Source organism: Sesamum indicum, linkage group LG6 (genome assembly GCF_000512975.1).
Source record: "Sesamum indicum cultivar Zhongzhi No. 13 linkage group LG6, S_indicum_v1.0, whole genome shotgun sequence".
NCBI classification, from domain to species: domain Eukaryota; kingdom Viridiplantae; phylum Streptophyta; class Magnoliopsida; order Lamiales; family Pedaliaceae; genus Sesamum; species Sesamum indicum.
Genome location: NC_026150.1, coordinates 6646285 through 6664384, shown reverse-complemented (window position 1 = coordinate 6664384; position 18100 = coordinate 6646285). Strand labels below are relative to the sequence as shown.

Genomic DNA, 18100 nt, shown 5'->3' with positions numbered 1-18100 from the left:
ACACAAAGTGCTAATTGAGAATGGAACTTCTGTTAACATTATATCTACAAGTGTGTTAAGGAAGATGGAAGTTACGAAAATCTGCTAGAAGACTAAAAGTAAGCAATTTCATAAGTTACTAGACCTAAACAAAAATGAACATAGTTATCGAACTAAAATTAAAATTAAACATATTTAACGAACTAAAATAATACTTTTCCCTTATTGGTATTATTAAGTTTTCCATATGTCCCTATTTACCAGAATAACTGTTCGAATTGCCAATTCATCTTATGTCTAATCATGCATGGCTACGTGACAAAGACCAGCATTATTTTGTCTCCCCATGCAATATTCAAAATATAACAAAAGTTGATGTGGACTAAAAATTTGGCAATTTCTCCACCTGCCCACCTCCAATTATTCAATACATGTGTATATATTATCCTTAGTCCTATACTTTTCAAACATTTAATATACCAATTCTAAATATATTAGGGGTTAAATACCCTTATTTTTCACGTGTCCATCTAAATTTGAGGACACATGTGACTTGCACATTTATTTTTCTGTCGATTTTTAAATTTGTGACGAAATGTATTTTCAAATTACTAGATTTACAGAAATAATGAATTAAATCACAATTTTTATTTCCAAAAAAACCAAAACTCTAAACACCTACAATTAAAATGATCAAAACTGCAATAAACCCTTCCCAGCTTCAAGAAAAATAGGGTCAAAGATAAGGAAAACAAATTATTAATAGTTAGTGATGTACAGTAGTTTCGGAAAATTACAATCCGAATCCGATTCAGGCTGAACCTGAATCAATAATAAGGTGAGTCCAATACACATGTCGTGCGATTGGTGTACAGTTGAGGGAAAATAACCCATTGCATAGCAAGTGCGAGACACTTTTTCTACAGTTGATTCGATTCAACCAAACCTGATCCGAGTAAAAAAATTTCACAAGCTTTATGTGTGCAAATGATGAAAGGATTTTGCTTCAACATGCAACAGTAACATTGCATTTGCCATATATATATATAAGGTTACTTCTATTCTTGTCATCACTTTATTCTGAATGTATAACGTAGAAAAATAATGGGGGAGTTCTCTTCGTCTTCTTCCTTCTCTTCCTCTCTCATAACTACGGTCGTCAGTTTATTAGTACTGTTGACGGGCAGCTCTTCTGCTCAGCTGTCGACCGACTTTTACGAAAAGTCGTGCCCTAATGTGTTTAGCGTCGTTAACTCAGTGGTTAAGTCCGCTGTCCAGAAGGAGAAACGAATGGGCGCTTCCCTCCTCCGCCTCCACTTCCATGATTGCTTTGTTCAGGTAATTATATATATATATATATATGGGTAAAAATATAAGCAATCCTCTTGTGATATCGCAAATGAGCAAATTATTCTCTTATGAAAAAATAAATAGCGATTTACCTTCGTATATTTTTTAAAATGCAACAATTTACCTCCCTATATAAAGAAGTAAATTGCTTCATTTTAAAAAGTATAGGGGATAAATTGTTATATTTTTTTCATAAGAGGTATATATGCTCATTTTCAATATACATGGGGTAAATTGCTATTTATCCATTATTTATTCTATGTTGGTGTTTTATTTGTACTCTACACGAGTTTATGACGAGAAAAATAAAATGTAAAAGGACAAAGAATGGAGAAGAGTTTGGTCCCATAATGCACTACAAGAGAATATTTCAATAGCAACAAAAAAATTTAGTTTCGAGTTAATTAGCAAATAAAATTATTTTTGCTAATTTTCATTATCTAATATATATGTTAAACAATTTATTGCTAAATTCATTTGTAAATAAATTTTCGCTGCTAGTTAAATTCATTATTAGCATATAAACATCTCGTATTGAATAAAGTAGATTAACAATAAAAATTTTACTTGTTAATTAGGTCGATGTTGATTTTTTATCTTAATCTCTCATGTATTAAATTGTTGGTGTCTAGATTTTCTTATTATAAAATAGTTTTTAATTAATTTATCTTCCATTTATAGTTTTATTTATAGGGTAAAATATTTTTGTAATCTCATTAAATAAGGGTAGAATTATTTTTGGTACCACAACTATGACAAGTGACACTTTAATCCTAAAACTTAGTATCACATCTTTTTAGTCCCAAAAAAATGTGATTTTGGGCCGTTTAATCCCAAAATTACAATGCTTTTTTAGTCCCAAAACCACAACACAAGTGACTTTTTGGAATTAAAAATACGTGATTATGAGTTTTATGAGAGTAAAAGCGACACGTACGATAATTATGATATCAAAATGAATTCTATCATTATTTTATGATACTAAAAAAGCATTTTACCCTTTATATTAATAATTGGTTAAGTTGTAAAAAGGGAGTATATATACACACGTATCATTCTCTTAAAATATATCCTTTGTGGTGCTTTATGATGTTATTTATTATATATATATATATATATACATATTTTGAAGCTGCAAAAGATTCTTATTCGAACACTTGTAGTCGTGCGTTCATAAAAAATTCTAATTGAAATCAAATTTAATGAAATTAAGTAAATCATAATTAAAAATATTATATTGTGATTATTGTAATTTTAAAAAGAGTGATAAATTATATAATAAGCGGAGCAATACTTATATAGAATTAATTGGACGCCCGCGGCTATGCCCTATTCATTAAAGAAAAATGTTCATAAATCTGCACGTGCTTGGGCGGAGGCTTTGGCATTGACGCCTATCTTATTTTATAGAAAATCAAAATATCTGTACAAGCTAAAGTCAGCGAACGAGGAGCAATTTGTTCATTTACAATAAGTTTGAAAGCTAATGAAAATTCTATTCAATGTTAGAGCAATAAATGAGAAGTATTTACTCTTTTTATAATGTAATGTAGCCGCTATCTAATTCTATCTAATGCTAACGAAAATTCATATATTCAGAGAGAGTCGACCAAGAAATAGAAAAAAATATAATTTTTGTCTTATAACTTTTTGGATTTAATATTGTTGGTTCAGTTTAATTTTAATTTTTTAATTGAGAATAATAATTTAAAGAAAGTAACACATTTATTTAATTTCTGTCCAAAAATGCCAATTTTATTAGACTAAACGTGACAACTTGTCTTTTTTCAGTCGATATTGAACTAAATGTGTTACTCTTTTCAAATTCTTGTCTTCAATTGAAAAATTAAAATTAAGGTGGAGCAATATTACCACCCCACCCAAATTACAAAACAATATTACCACTCCAACCCAGTTACAAAGCATGAGCAACAACAAACACCCCCCCCCCCCCAAAAAAAAAAAAAAAAATTTTAAGTTGCAGTATGCAAATAATTTTTCAATTCCGACATGTAATTGTTTCGATAGTGAGTAGTATAGTAAGTTGCTTTTTTTTTTCACTAAATTTTCTTATATTTTAAGATAAATTGTATAAAACCCCTCTATATTTTTAAAATTTAGCTAAAAATTTTCATGTGTTAAAAATTTAAGAAAAAAAATAGTTTTGTATTTTTTAAAATTTTGCATACTCTTTCCTTTCGTTAGATAAGCCCTAACGACATTAATTTTTTGGTGGATTGCCAGTTATACTCTTCTTATAATAACTATTGATTTTAAATTATAAAAAATGAACGGTCTAAATTTTAAATAATTTTAATTTATATTTATATATAGTATACATACACATAAATATATAACTATATAATGTATATATATCTTTCAGTATTACTTATAATAAATAATATAACCTAAAAATAATTAATATCAGTTTTTTGATATTTAACTAATTAGTATTATTCATAAGTAAATAAAATATATTTACATGAATAATAATTTAATTGAGTTAAAAATATATAATTATTATAAGTGACTTTTATATTACATCTAAATTTTTAATTTAAAATGTGAATTTTAGTATGTTAAATTTGTATTGTGTTTTTTAAACTTAATATTTTAAATTTTTGAAAAAATTATTTACTTTTTGTGTGTTTTTATATTAAATTAATATATTTCATAAATAAAAATAATTTATTGTAATATATTTGGACTCAATAAGTAATTTAAATTAACTAAATATATTTAAATAAAATAATAATATAGATAAATTAATTTTAAATATATTTAAATGTAAAAAAAGAGAAAAAATGAATATTATATACGTAAAATAATCCCAAAAAAAGTCAAAAGACGAGGCCCACTAGTACAATAGGCGGGTGCAACATACTCTCGTTAGTTTCTAATGGAGGGAGGGGGGTCTTTTGATATATCCTAAGAAACACAGAGGATTTTTGCCTGTAAAATTAACAAAAGGAGAATTCTTGCTATTTCATCAAAACAGAGAGGGGTATTATGCAATTCATGTTATATTTTATGCATTTGGTTGTTTCACTAAAAAATATTTTTATTAGCTTATTTTCTATATATATATATATATATATATTATTTATTGAGCAGATATAACAGAGCAAAATAATAAAGATATAGTTACATATTTTTGGAGGTCAACGAATTAATTCATATGAATGTTTTAAGTTATGATTGCCCTCTGCGCAAATTTATGAGAATTTGTCGTAGTATTACGTTCGTTGAACTGGAGTCGATTTGGTATAAAAAATTAGTCCTATGCAGGGTTGATTTTAAATTACAGATATATTTTAAATACACAACATATAATGCTGGTAGAAGACGAGAGAATGTGCTTCGAATTGAGATTGATGATGATGTTAGTCAATCTCAATATAACTATACTGAACAACTCCTAAAAAATCTATTTTCACAACACTTATAGAACACAACTACAACGTAGGACCAGTTAAAGAACCCAAAAAATAAAATATTATTATACCATATATTTAATGTTGTGTTCGAACCTACGAAAATATTTTCAAATCGATAAATTATTTATTTGTATAATAATTACTATTATGTGAACCAAAATTAATCATAATTCTAATTTCCTACATACTTTTTACAAGGTATTGCTGCTCTCACAAAAAAAATTTTACACATCAAGTGTTTGGTCCTTGAGCTGCCTTTGCTGCCTTCTAATAAAGCCGGGGTTTCAGACACCGGCTCTGACAATGCGTCAGAGTCGGCACGCTTTTAACGCTTCAAATCATTTGCAGTGATACAGGTCGTTTGCGCCAAACCGTCCCGGCGTTATTTTTTTTAAAAATTATTCATATTGATTTTATTTAATTGTAATCAATAAAAATTATCTGCCACAATTTTTAATTTATAACTATTAAAATTATAATCAATAATTTTTTTTTCTAGTGCCTCCAAATTACTTCAATTCCAACACAACATATATAATAAATAAAAAAAAAAAGAATACCTAACATGATCTTGGTGTAAGAATGAATAACCCAATTAGAAAAAAAAACGCAGCTCCAGCAAGCATGAATTATAATTGCAGAAGTTTCCCTACTTAATGAGTGATTATGTTAATATCTTTTGTCCAAACCCTAGTCGAAGGAGGCTAGGTGTAAACGATACAACGGAGAATTTTCAAAGGTGTGTAAATATAATTTCAAAATTTATTTGGGAGAAAGTGTAATTTTATATTTTTAAAGGAGGTTTAAAATTTAATCAACCCTATAAATATATAACTATTTCCTTTAATGATCATCTTAGACACAGTTTTTTGTTCACTATAATTATATTTGATGAGTTCAAAAAATGTACGGGTCCAATAGATTTGGACAGTCATTCAAAATTTGGGTCGAAACGAATGCAAATTCTAAAGGGGAGACCTACAAAAAAGACGTTAGTACTCCGACACCTACATTAGTATTGGATTTAAAATTGAATAAAATCAAAAAATAAATAAATATCACTGAAAATTGAGATATGGTGAATAATGTTGGTGAAAAGAGTAAGGACACATGATTATGGATAAAGACCCTTGCGATGGTGCTCTGCACGTTTGCTTCATTCTCGGGAAGAAATGGATAAAGATCGTTTGGATAAGCCATAATATGTTCTTATCTTCTGTTAATTTTGCTTTTGATGCTTATTTTCGAGTTGGGGGACTCTCTATCAACAAGGACTCCTAACCACTAAGGAGTCATAGCTGCCAAGGAGTCCAGGATTTTGGTAGGACCTTCCTCGTCTACAAGAAGTCCCAACCATTAGGGAGTCCTTCCTTACTAGGGCTAATGTAGTTTGAATGTAGTTGCTGACACCTAAACCAATTGGATGCCATGGTAGAATGCGGGCAGCCACGTGGGTCTTTTGGGTTGAATATTTATTGGTCTTTGATCATAGTCCGAGTAGGGAGATGTCCTGGGGCCTCATCTTTTCTTTCTGAGCTACTTGGGTTGTTTGGGACCCTTTTGTCAATCTGTTCTTTGAGGGATACCTGCTAAGGTCGCTTGCCAGGTCCCCTTGTGCCTTTCTAAGGTGTTACGGGTCTCTCGTTTTTTATTTTTTTTGACCACTTGGACCACTTTAGGCCAAGGCTTTCTTATGCACATCATATTATTACTCATTCACTTAATATATATTATTAGGGATAATTTTAAGATTGTTACTTCATATTTCCTTTAGGTGTCTCAAATTTTCCTTTTATATTGGAAACAAGGGCACAAAAAAAAAAAAAAGAAAGAAAGAAAGAAAACTAGACAAATCGATAAATGATATTACTGTTCAAAATAATTGACAGGGTTGTGATGGATCGATACTACTTGATGATACTTCTTCTTTCACCGGTGAGAAGACGGCTGGGCCCAACATCAATTCCGTCAGGGGTTACGAAGTCATCGATAGTATTAAGTCGAAGGTGGAAGCAACGTGCCCTGGGGTCATCTCTTGTGCTGATATCGTAGCCATAGCTGCTCGTGATTCTGTTGTTCTTGTGAGTTTTATTTTATTTATTTAATTTTTCTTGGACTTATAGAAAGAAAAGAATTTTTATTAAAACAGTTATACATTATTGTAGCTTGGAGGGCCAACTTGGGAAGTGAAAGTTGGGAGGAGGGATTCCAAAACGGCCAGTCTGTCTGCTGCAAATAATGGTCAGCTTCCGCCCCCAACTTCTACACTTACCAACCTTATCAATAGGTTCCAAGCCAAAGGTCTGTCCACCAAGGACATGGTTGTCTTATCAGGTGCCTATCAACTTGCTCCAATATCTACCTATATTTATTATTCGGGTAAATTATATTAACAAGATAAGTCACAAACACAAACATCACAATTTTTTTTATAAAATTACAATTATACCCCATAAGGGGTGTCAGTATAATATTTTTTAAAAAGTGTTAGTATAAATTTTACTTATAAATAAAAGGTACAGTTGTATGATAATTATAACCTCGGGGAAATGTATTTGTAATTTTATAAAAGAGAGAGTATTTATATAATTTGACCTAATTTTCAAGTATGTTAATATAATTTACCCTTATGATTAATGGAGAATACTCTTTCGACGTCTAATATTTTTAGCCAGCCATTTTTTATTTTAATTTAACACCATTTCACCAAATAGTTTAAAAGAATAATTAATTTTTAAAATTTTAATGTATTGAGAGTGTGCCACACACATTAGTTATTTATTAAGTTTTGAAGGATTAAAATATTATTTTTTGTTAACAAAATATATATCAATTAAAATATCCTCAAATTTATTTATTTTTATGCAAAGTTACCATCTCTATAAATTTCTTTTTTTGAAAAAATTATACTCATGCACGTCTAAAATCAATAAAACATATAATTAATTGCAAAAATATCAGTTATGATCAATTATTTATTAATTTGTACATCTCTTAATTTCATACAATTAAATAAACATAATTAAAACGGAAGAAGTTGGACTGCCAGAAGAGATTTGATGAAAGAACTAAAAGTGAATTTTTTTAAAATTCGTGAGTCCATTAATAAAAATTACATAATTAATGAAGTGAAAAGTATACTTAATGATTTTTGCTCTCTCTAGACATAATGCTCATTAATAAATTGTCCTAATTTATCACTCAACAATGATGTTGTACAAAATAGGAGCACACAGCATAGGGCAAGCAAGGTGTACAGTTTTCAGAGACCGGATATATAACGAGACCAGCAATATTGACTCTTCATTTGCTAAGTTAAGACAAGGGAACTGCCCCAGAACCAATGGCTCAGGAGACAACAATTTGGCCCCTTTGGACCTTAAAACTCCGACATTCTTTGACAATGCTTACTTCAAGAACCTGATAGCCAAGAAGGGACTCTTGCACTCTGATCAAGTTCTCTACAACGGCGGATCAACCGATTCACTTGTCGAATCCTATAGCAAGAACCCTCAGTCATTCAACGGTGACTTTGTCGCGGCCATGATTAGGATGGGAGACATTACTCCTCTCACCGGATCAAAAGGCGAGATAAGGAAGAACTGTCGCAAGCCTAATTGAGTTGATAAATATGTTGATCATCGAAAGAAGAAAAAGAAATTATATAAGTGTAAGGTTTTTGTTTTGAAGTAGTCGAAGAAAAGAGCTTTATATTAGGGTTGCTCTGTGTTTTTATGTGTTTTTGTTCCACTTATAAATAATCCTTATTACATCTACAAAGTTTTGTTCATCTAACTTTGTAGAAACGGCAGGTGTGGGATGTTGGAGTGCCTAATGGAAATTTAAGCATTAAAGGTGTTTTTGGTCCTCTAACTATATCCCATTTTTATTTTAGTCTTTTATCATTTTAGAACTACAAAAAGATCCTTTCGCTATGTTTGTTTTTATTTCCAACTTATTTTCAAAATAAGTTAAAACATACCCAATGTTTGCCATTATTTAAAAACACCTTATTTATGTGTTTTAAAATATTTTAGCACAAATGCATACATACATACTATCTCTAACACAGACTTATTTATCTTTGTTTTTCTCTCTTTATTTCCATAAAACACAACAAAACACTTAGAAAATGAATCCAAACATTATGTTTGATTTTTTAACTATTGCGATTTTGGTTCTCCTTCCGTTGGAATTTCTGTAAAGTTGCCAGAAAATAGCACATGAATCTGACGTGATACTTTAAATTGGGAGAAGTGATTTTATTGTTTAATAATGCGTGAAGGGGCAATCGTATGACTTCAGTTAAAAGAAAAAATGTGATGTGGCATTAGTGGGCATGAAGTTATATTACTTACTAAAATTACTATTATTTATATTTAAATAAAAATTTAATACTTGTTTTTTATTATTTGTACATTTTTATAAATTAAATTAATTTTTTAAAAATTTAAAAATATTTTTTTATCTTCCAATTATATAGTATCGACTAGTTTAAAATATTATTTGATAATTATATTTATTATAAAATATTTAATTAAATATAAAATACAACAAAAGTACATCAAAAATTTTAAATTATATAATTTAATATATAAATAATATTTATCATAATATGCATTTGATGCCCGAAAAATACACTAGGCCTAAGCAAGACCTAGTTGAATGACGGCCCAGTAGGAGATCCCTAAATGCGTTAGGCCCGAGACAGAGTTACCCCTCGTTCAGGTGCTTACTTATAGGTTTACGAAGGGTGGGCAGCTATGAAGGCCAATCAGTCTTGGAGACGAGATAGCCTACTATCATCTTGATTGCCAAATTGACCGCCTCTCCAGGAGGCAGAAAGTTGTTCGACCATGAAAGAAGCAAACACCTCTTGGAAAATGGTGAATGATTAATTAAATAATAAATTTATTTACTAATTTATTTTGATGGTAACAAGTAATTGGTTACGATGTGAGACGCATAACAAGCTCATGGCACATGGATGATGATTGATGCCACCCAATCATTATCCAACCGTATTTAATCAACCAAATAGTTATGTCCTTAGGTTGAAATGATGAGTCTATTAGGTGAACCCTTTGAATGAAACGATGCGTCCATTAGAGTGAACTGGTATATCCTTTCGGTGAAATAATATGTCTATTCAAATGAAAGGTCATAACCTTTCGAAGGTATCGTTTTTGATCGGATATGTTCATTTAGTGATACCTTTTCAACTCCTATAAATAGGTCATCCCATTTCATTTCATTCATTCAATTAATTCTGTAGCATTTTTAAGCAAAAAAGCATTTTACAAGTATAGTTTTAGGAAGAGAGTTCTAAAATATTTGTTGGTTCGTTATTCCCAAAGTTTTGCAGTGCTACAACTTTGAAATTTTAAATCGTCGTATCTTGGGAGATAAATTGCCATTTCTCTTTGCACCAGACTCTTTCCTCAACTTCATAATACACAAATCTCGCATATCACTCTTGTTCTCCCAACAAGTTTAAGACAATTATTCGCGATTGAGCATTAGAAAGTCTTTAAATTGGTGGTTGTTAATTCGGTCACTGTGGTTGTCCAATTAATTGTATAGCCAATTAGTAGCCAGGGGTAGGAGAAATTCTCCGACAATGACTTTAAGTCATGATATCAAAACATGTCCTACTTTACTACTTTTAAACCTAGTAAGATTTTTAAAGTGAAGGGAGCTCCTATTATTTCTGAAAGGGAAATTAATGCCTACAAAGAATACTGCTTTAGATGCATGAAGACATGAGTTTTCCTTCAAAGATTTTAAATTATAATATTGATTAACTATAATTTTAAAATGATAACAATTTATAATATATAAAATAATTGATTTTTTTATAGTAAAATATAGAGGACTAGCCATGGCATTTAAAAGGATCATATATATATATATATATATATAGAGAGAGAGAGAGAGAGAGAGAGAGAGAGAGAGATTCATGGTGCAGACTTAGCTTTGAGGGAATAGGGTCAACGGGAAGAAACAAAAGAGGTAATTTGTCTGGTACCAGTTATACATAGAATGTACACCACTTATTAATTACATACGGATAATAGTAGTTTTAGTCCCATAAATTAGGACTATGTCAGTTTTGATTTTATTTATTATAGATTAGTACTTTTAGTTTCATAATTTATAAAAATTAGTATTTTTGGTTCTTATGCACTTTTTTCATCAATTTAACGAAGGTCACATACTTAACACGATGCTGTTAAGTATTTTTAATTGGAGGACAAATTGACCATTTCTTCAATAATTGCATATGGGTGCTTCATTTGGCCTATTTGATTCACTTGTGAGCATGATTCTTTATGTTGCTTCTACTTGGCTTCAACTTATAGAAATATGGAAAGGATATGATTCAATTTTTGTGAGAGAAAAGCGAAATCACTATATTTTTTCCTCTAATTTTATTCAAAATTTATATTTTCGTCTCAAATATAGATATATTTTTTTCCCAAAAATAGTCCCAAGTTGGAAAAAAAAAAATTTCTTTCTAGCAAAAAATACTTAACAATCACCTGCTAGACGCTTGCTCTACACCTTTAAATTGTAGACAAAAAAGTGGATGATGACTAAAACGTGTTAATTGTTTAAAGTTATACGGGGACTAAAAAGTGCTAGTCTCGTAATGGATAAGACCAAAAATGAAACGTGCCTAATTTATGAAATCAAAAATATTATTTCCCTACTTATATATAATTGAAAAGGGGTGAATTGATGTCTCAAATTTTTTATATATAATTTAATAACTTAATTTAATTTAATAATTTATTTATTAACTTCTCACCCATACGCTATTCTAACTATTCATTCATCCCCCTATCTTTTGATAATTACTTCTTTCATTACCCATCCTTATTTCATATATTTTTTTCGTAAATTAACACAAATATTATTTTGTATATATCTTATAAATCATAAATATTTCATTTTAAATAATATTATAAAATTTGCATGTACATAAAGTGTGACACAAATTATCAATTTTTATTAAAAAAAAAAACAAAAAGAGGCGGCCAAAAATACAAAAACAAATAAAGAGCTTTGGCATCTGTCGTTATTTTACGTGTTTGCATGGTAAGTTGACCAGACCGACGCGCATTCGTCTTCGTCTCTGCATGTATTCTGTCTATAACTAAGGTGATGTGATGTCGGCTAAAATTTGGCAATGTCACTTGGCCCCTCCATTTATTGAACTTGTACTATGTTTAAAGGGGGTTTTGTAATATTCTTTATTTAAATTATTTATATCTTTTAAAAAATAAATTGAGAAGGGTATATGCTTTTAAAATTCCCAATATTTGCCTCCAGTAGAAGTCTATACAGTATCTGTCTCCCCAATTTATGATCGCTTCTGTATGGTATCAGTCGTAGTTTTGTAAAATTTGCTTCAGTAATAGAATCTATATGGATCGAATCAATAGAAATTTAAAGGGTAGTAGTTGAAGTACCTGAAACTTTAAGACAACATAACTTTTAATCCAAGAGTTGTTAAGCGATCTATTTACGAGATCTTTCCACTATTCATCGTTAAACTCTATTATTTTAACTACTATCCGATGCTTATGAGTTTTTTAAATATTCAATTGACTTTGTTTATTTTTTGTATTTTTTACTTACCTTTGATGCTCGGTATTTTTTCACATTATTGCAAGTTCGTTGGGTCATTTTCGAGCCCAATTTCATAATTTTCTAAACTAGATAGATGATTTAGGCTAGAATTACGTCGTTTAAATACCTGAAAACTCTATGTCGTTAGAACTTCTAGAAATAAAATGAAGACGAGTTCGTCAGTTTACTTGTCAAATCTTATCGCTTCCACTCAATCGTATATACATATATATATATATATTATTATAATAGAGACCCTATTGTCATATCATATCAACTTTTATTAATAATTAAATTCATCCTACAATATAATTACAATCGTAATTTCAATATTTTTGAACAAACTCATCACAACCACAGTTATTTTTTTCTCTTTTACCTTACCCCGCGTTTCTTTCTTCTCGCATCTCATTTTCTCTTCTAAATCCCCACACAACATTTTTGTTTCTTTCAATCATACACATTCTTTCTCTCTTCATCTCATCTTTTTCAATATGCCGGTCAGACAGAGTCTAAGTATAATTTCGGACCAAAAAGAATGTGTCCGGGTTTTGGACCATGTGGAGAAGGACCCCAACTCAAAAAAACAAAGAAGCTACTCGTTCTTGACTTTTCATTACATGTCGTATTATCCATCAATGATTATAACTCCTCAGTAAATGTCTATTACTTAATTTACGTCGAATCAGGGCATGGCGATTCAGTCAGACCACCATTTACGTCTAAATAAATTTATATTTCCCAACTTGAGGAAAAATAGAACAAAACAACCATCTTTTTGGTTCTGTAATTTTGAGGAATGACATTTTCAAGACATTCGAACTATCGAGCTGACATTTACTGCATATCGTTTTCTTATGTAGTTTTAATCCATTGCCAAATAGAAATTTTCGTTTTCATTGGAACTTTTTCATGTGAGGTTCACTTGACTGAAAACTTGGGCATTTTACCATTTTAGGGAGAAAACTTGCATATTTTTTACACGTAAGGATTAGAGTTCTTGCTCAAAAAAATACAACCAAGTGGTCCAATAGAGGCGCTTTGTTCCTATGATATATATGTATATTGGGTTAAATTCTATTTAAAAATATGAAATTATACTTTCCACTTAAAAATTTTCAAATTACACTTATACCCATATGATTATTAACTGTTTACTTCATGAAGGTTTGGATGAAAAATGTTGATATTATCAGAATAATTATGTAAATTATTAATTTTACCCTTCATTTAATATTCTCGTGCAATAATTTTATATTTTACCTCTCAGATTTTTTTGCACATAACGACTAAAATTGTTGCACATCAAAGGAATAATCAAGTGGTTCAATAATGACACATTATTCTTATAATATATACAAGTATTTAGTCTTCTTGTATTTCTAGTATGTTGTTTCATTGTTTACTTCAAATTTGTTGATTGATTTAAAAATATTAATTTATTACGGACTAAATATTGTGAAAACAGTATGTTGGTTAATTTAAAACTATCGATGTATTTATTTTAAAAAAAAAAAACAGTTTCAAACCTAATTGTAAAATCATACGAATTTTCCCCCCAATATTAAAAAATCCCCAATTTTAGCCATATGAGTGGGCGCATGATCAAATTTCAACCAAATTGAGAATCTACGATGCGCAGTGTACTGAAATTGCACAAAATTAGAAGTATGAAGGTGTAAATTTGCCACCTTGATATTTGGATATCTCGAGAGCACCACCCCAAGTCACACTAAAAATGTAGTTTTGCCTTCCATCGGGTACAGCATGATGTGACAAATTTTATAGACACTACCCCCACGATACGTCATTTTTACTTGTATATAATAAATAATATTTTATTTTTTTAAAATATATAATAAATAATATATATATATATATAACACAACATATTTAAAAAAGAAAGAAAAAATAAAAAAATATCAACTTAAAAAACAATAAAATTAGTATTGCGGTATCATAATCGCCGTTTATAAAGAAAATGCCTTTTCTTATATGTTAGTATAATAAATGTAAGGTCCACACTATTAGATAAGTGGAGGTAGACCCTATATATAACTCTCATGCATTTTTCATATAGAGCACATTAGTCCATCCTTCACCTCTTTTCTTTCTGTGAAAATTATGGTTCACTTTTGTTTTTCTTCCTCTTCTTCTATGATTATGATCGTGGGTTTATTAGTGGTGCTAGCACATTTAAAGGGCAGTTCCTCGACTCACTTGTCCACCGACTTTTATGATAAATCATGCCCCACTGTGTTTAGTATTGTGAAATCAGTGGTTAAGTCCGCGGTGATGGAGGAGAAGCGCATGGGCGCTTCTCTCCTCCGCCTCCACTTCCATGACTGCTTCGTTCAAGTATTTCTCATTTCCATTAATCTCCACTCGCACACTGACACTACCTTGCTTGCATAGAGCAAGAAGTATTTTAGTTACTTTGATTTTTTATTTTATGTCGGTATCATATATTATACTCCACAACTTTATGAGAAAGGGATAAGAGGGGAGGAAAAAAGAGGGGGGACGGAAAACTTTTTTACCCAAATCAAGTTTGGTCGAACTAAATTAATCACATAGTAAGTGTATCACAATTGTTATGCTCTTGGTCATATTCTCTGAATTATACACCAATTACACGATAAATATATCACATTTACTATATAATTAATTTATATCCGATCGAATTGAATTCAAACTAGAATTTCACGTCAAATGAATACTTTGGTACATGAAAGTCTCCTTGAAAGGACAAGTCTCTTAAATTGGATGTGTCTGGTTGCTTCTTGATTTTTATAAAAACCGACAGTGTTAAATTGTGGTTTATATCTATAGCTTTGAGTCTTTGAAAGTGACTATTTATACATAATTCTCTTACAATTCTAAAAAGTTTTGTTATACATTTATGGCACATGCTATGATACCCTTACGCTCGTGTTACCCTTTCTTTTTTGGATGCGGGCAAAAAGTGCAAATTAGGACAATCCTTGTCAATCTACGGGAATATCTAACGTATACTATAATAAATTATTAGATTTATTTTCCGTATTTCATATTGTTCAATTTATTACAAAATTCTAGCGTAGAAGAAATTAAGTGGGAAATTTTATTTACGAAACTGTAAAATGTGATTTTGAGTGCAATTTTTAATTAAGGAAACATCCCTTCAACATTTAACTAAAATTGATTAATTTTAACAAAATGTAAGTAACAACATAATTTAGCGCAAGAACAAAGAGCTCTCATGAATTAGAGACAAAAATTGAATGCAACTCCAATAAGAATAAATTGACACAACTGTTCCGGAAAAATCTTTTTTTAGTCCCATAAAATAAGGACAGAATTTATTTTGGTACCATAATTATGGTATGTGTCGTTTTTAGTCTCATAAAACTCATAATCTCATATTTTTAGTCCCAAAAAGTCAGCTATCTTGTGGTTTTGGGACAAAAAGATATTTTTTGGGACTAAAAATAACGTAATTTTGAGTTTTATGGAACTAAATACGAAACATACCATAATTGTGGTATCAAAAATAAATTCTAACTTTATTTTGTGGAACTAAAAAAGAATTTTACCCTAACCTCTCCCTATGTTATTTGTATATATAAAAATATAAAGGAAGGAAAGATAGACAAAATGATTGATAGCTCGTACTAATACCTGAAATGATTGATAGGGTTGTGATGCATCGATACTTCTGGACGACACTCCTACTTTTAAGGGCGAGAAGACTGCTGGTGGAAACAATAATTCGGTGAGGGGTTACGAAGTCATCGATCATATCAAGTCCAAGGTGGAAGCCGTGTGCCCTGGGATTGTCTCGTGTGCTGATATCGTGACCATTGCGGCTCGTGATTCTGTCGTTTTTGTGAGTATTTATTCTCTCTTGTTGTATTGTATGGAAAAAAAATATAATTCTAGTCGTGTAACTTAGAAAGGTGACATACTTGATCTTGTACAAATTGATTTTTACAATTTAGCCATGTAGATTTTAAAACTTTGACAAATTTAGTTGTTTTTATCGAAATCTTCATATTTAATTGGGTCATGTTTAAGTCGCATATAATTTTTCTTTCAAATTGATCGAAAAAGGACTAAAATTACCAAACTTTTAAATTTATAGGACTAAATTAAAAATAATTCGTGCATGATAAAAAAAATACAACCTCTAATTTACAGAACTAGAAGTCGTATATTTTGGCTATATACGAACAAATATATGAAAAATAATACGTATTAGAAATGTGAATTGGTTAATTATTTATTCATGTTTATGTATTGTAGCTTGGAGGGCCTAATTGGAAAGTGACAGTGGGAAGGAGGGATTCCAAAACAGCGAGTCTTGAAGCTGCAAACAGTGGTGTGCTTCCAGGCCCAGATTCTAACCTTAGCACCCTCATCCAGAAGTTCCAAGACCAAGGTCTATCCCCAACAGACCTTGTTGCCTTATCAGGTACCTATACATACATACATATATATATACATATATATATATATATACATATATATATATATATCCACCTGCTCGATCAGTTCAGGATGACGTTTAGTATGTGCGTGTCGAAAGCAATAATTTCTTTGTGCTCAATAAAAATTTCAACTCAAAATTAAAGTACATTTATTTTGACGTGACAATCTTAGTTGAATTAATTTACAATCTTATATTTATTCAACTTTTCAATTTCGAGACTATTTTCAAAATTTCGTACAGCATATGGATGACTAAGTACATGAAACCCTCTATCCCATAAAACTAAAATTATAATTTTTACCTAGCTAATTACCACACACATGTAACATTCGACAATTTTGATGTTGCCTATTCTCTTTTCCCCTTATACTGACAATCTCTTCTTCTCTCTCTTGATGATTTTTGATTTGTTGAAATGATTCATTATTAAATTAAGTGTTCTAACAACGTAATCTTGATTAAAATAGGAACACACACCATAGGGAAAGCAAGGTGTGTAGTCTTTAGAGAGCGGATATATAACGATACGATCATTGACGCTTCCTTCGCTAAGAAAAGACAACGGAGATGCCCTAGAAACAGTGGCTTAGGAGACGACAATTTTGCTCCTTTAGACAACAAAACTCCGAAAATCTTTGACACTGCTTACTTCAAGAACCTCATAGCCAAGAAGGGACTCTTGCACTCTGATCAGGTTCTCTACGATGGCGGATCTACCGATTCCCTCGTCGAATTATACAGCAAGAGCCCTGAATCTTTCAACAAGGACCTTGTGGTTGCCATGATCAAAATGGGCGACATTAGTCCTCTCACCGGATCGAACGGCGAGATAAGGAAGAACTGCCGGAAGCCCAACTGAGTTGCATCAGAAGAAGAAAACACATTTTATCATATGACAATAAAAAGATTAGGGTTTTTATTACCCCATAGTAGTAAAAGAAATGGGCTGTTCTGCCATGCTGTGTGTCCTTTGAATTTGGATTCATAATGAGTTTTCTTTGTCTAAATGTATCCATATATAGTCCGTCATACATATCTCCTGTCTAATAAATAAGTCCATCCGTTTGACAAAATTTATAAAATTTGTTGATAATAATAAAAAAAACAAAATTATATAAAAACTGATATCTACCTTTGATTGATTTATTACTGACTTGTTGCAGGTCAAACAATTTTTTTCCGGCTAGACTATCTTATAACGTTGACGATATATACCTCCTCACATGTA

General features: G+C 30.4%; 2 protein-coding genes across 2 annotated transcripts; both read left to right on the top strand.

Annotated features, from left to right (window-relative positions):
• On the top strand, positions 1046-8639 carry LOC105163909 (peroxidase 4). Its single transcript, XM_011082436.2, has 4 exons — positions 1046-1317; positions 6656-6847; positions 6932-7100; positions 7993-8639. Exons 1-4 carry the CDS (start codon positions 1084-1086, stop codon positions 8385-8387), a joined length of 990 nt encoding a protein of 329 aa, XP_011080738.1. The 5' UTR covers positions 1046-1083; the 3' UTR covers positions 8388-8639.
• Positions 14491-17881, top strand: LOC105163910 (peroxidase 4). The gene is made up of 4 exons (XM_011082437.2): positions 14491-14759; positions 16078-16269; positions 16686-16854; positions 17340-17881. The coding sequence occupies exons 1-4, from the start codon at positions 14526-14528 to the stop codon at positions 17729-17731; spliced, it is 987 nt and encodes a 328-aa protein (XP_011080739.1). The 5' UTR covers positions 14491-14525; the 3' UTR covers positions 17732-17881.

Bases quoted from the DNA above. Each gene is read 5' to 3' on its own strand.
- LOC105163909 (XM_011082436.2), top strand. From the start codon at position 1,084: ATGGGGGAGTTCTCTTCGTCTTCTTCCTTCTCTTCCTCTCTCATAACT. The intron at 1,318-6,655 runs GTAATTATATAT...AATAATTGACAG, and splicing joins TCCATGATTGCTTTGTTCAG to GGTTGTGATGGATCGATACT. The intron at 6,848-6,931 runs GTGAGTTTTATT...ACATTATTGTAG, and splicing joins CTCGTGATTCTGTTGTTCTT to CTTGGAGGGCCAACTTGGGA.
- LOC105163910 (XM_011082437.2), top strand. From the start codon at position 14,526: ATGGTTCACTTTTGTTTTTCTTCCTCTTCTTCTATGATTATGATCGTG. The intron at 14,760-16,077 runs GTATTTCTCATT...AATGATTGATAG, and splicing joins TCCATGACTGCTTCGTTCAA to GGTTGTGATGCATCGATACT. The intron at 16,855-17,339 runs GTACCTATACAT...TGATTAAAATAG, and splicing joins AGACCTTGTTGCCTTATCAG to GAACACACACCATAGGGAAA.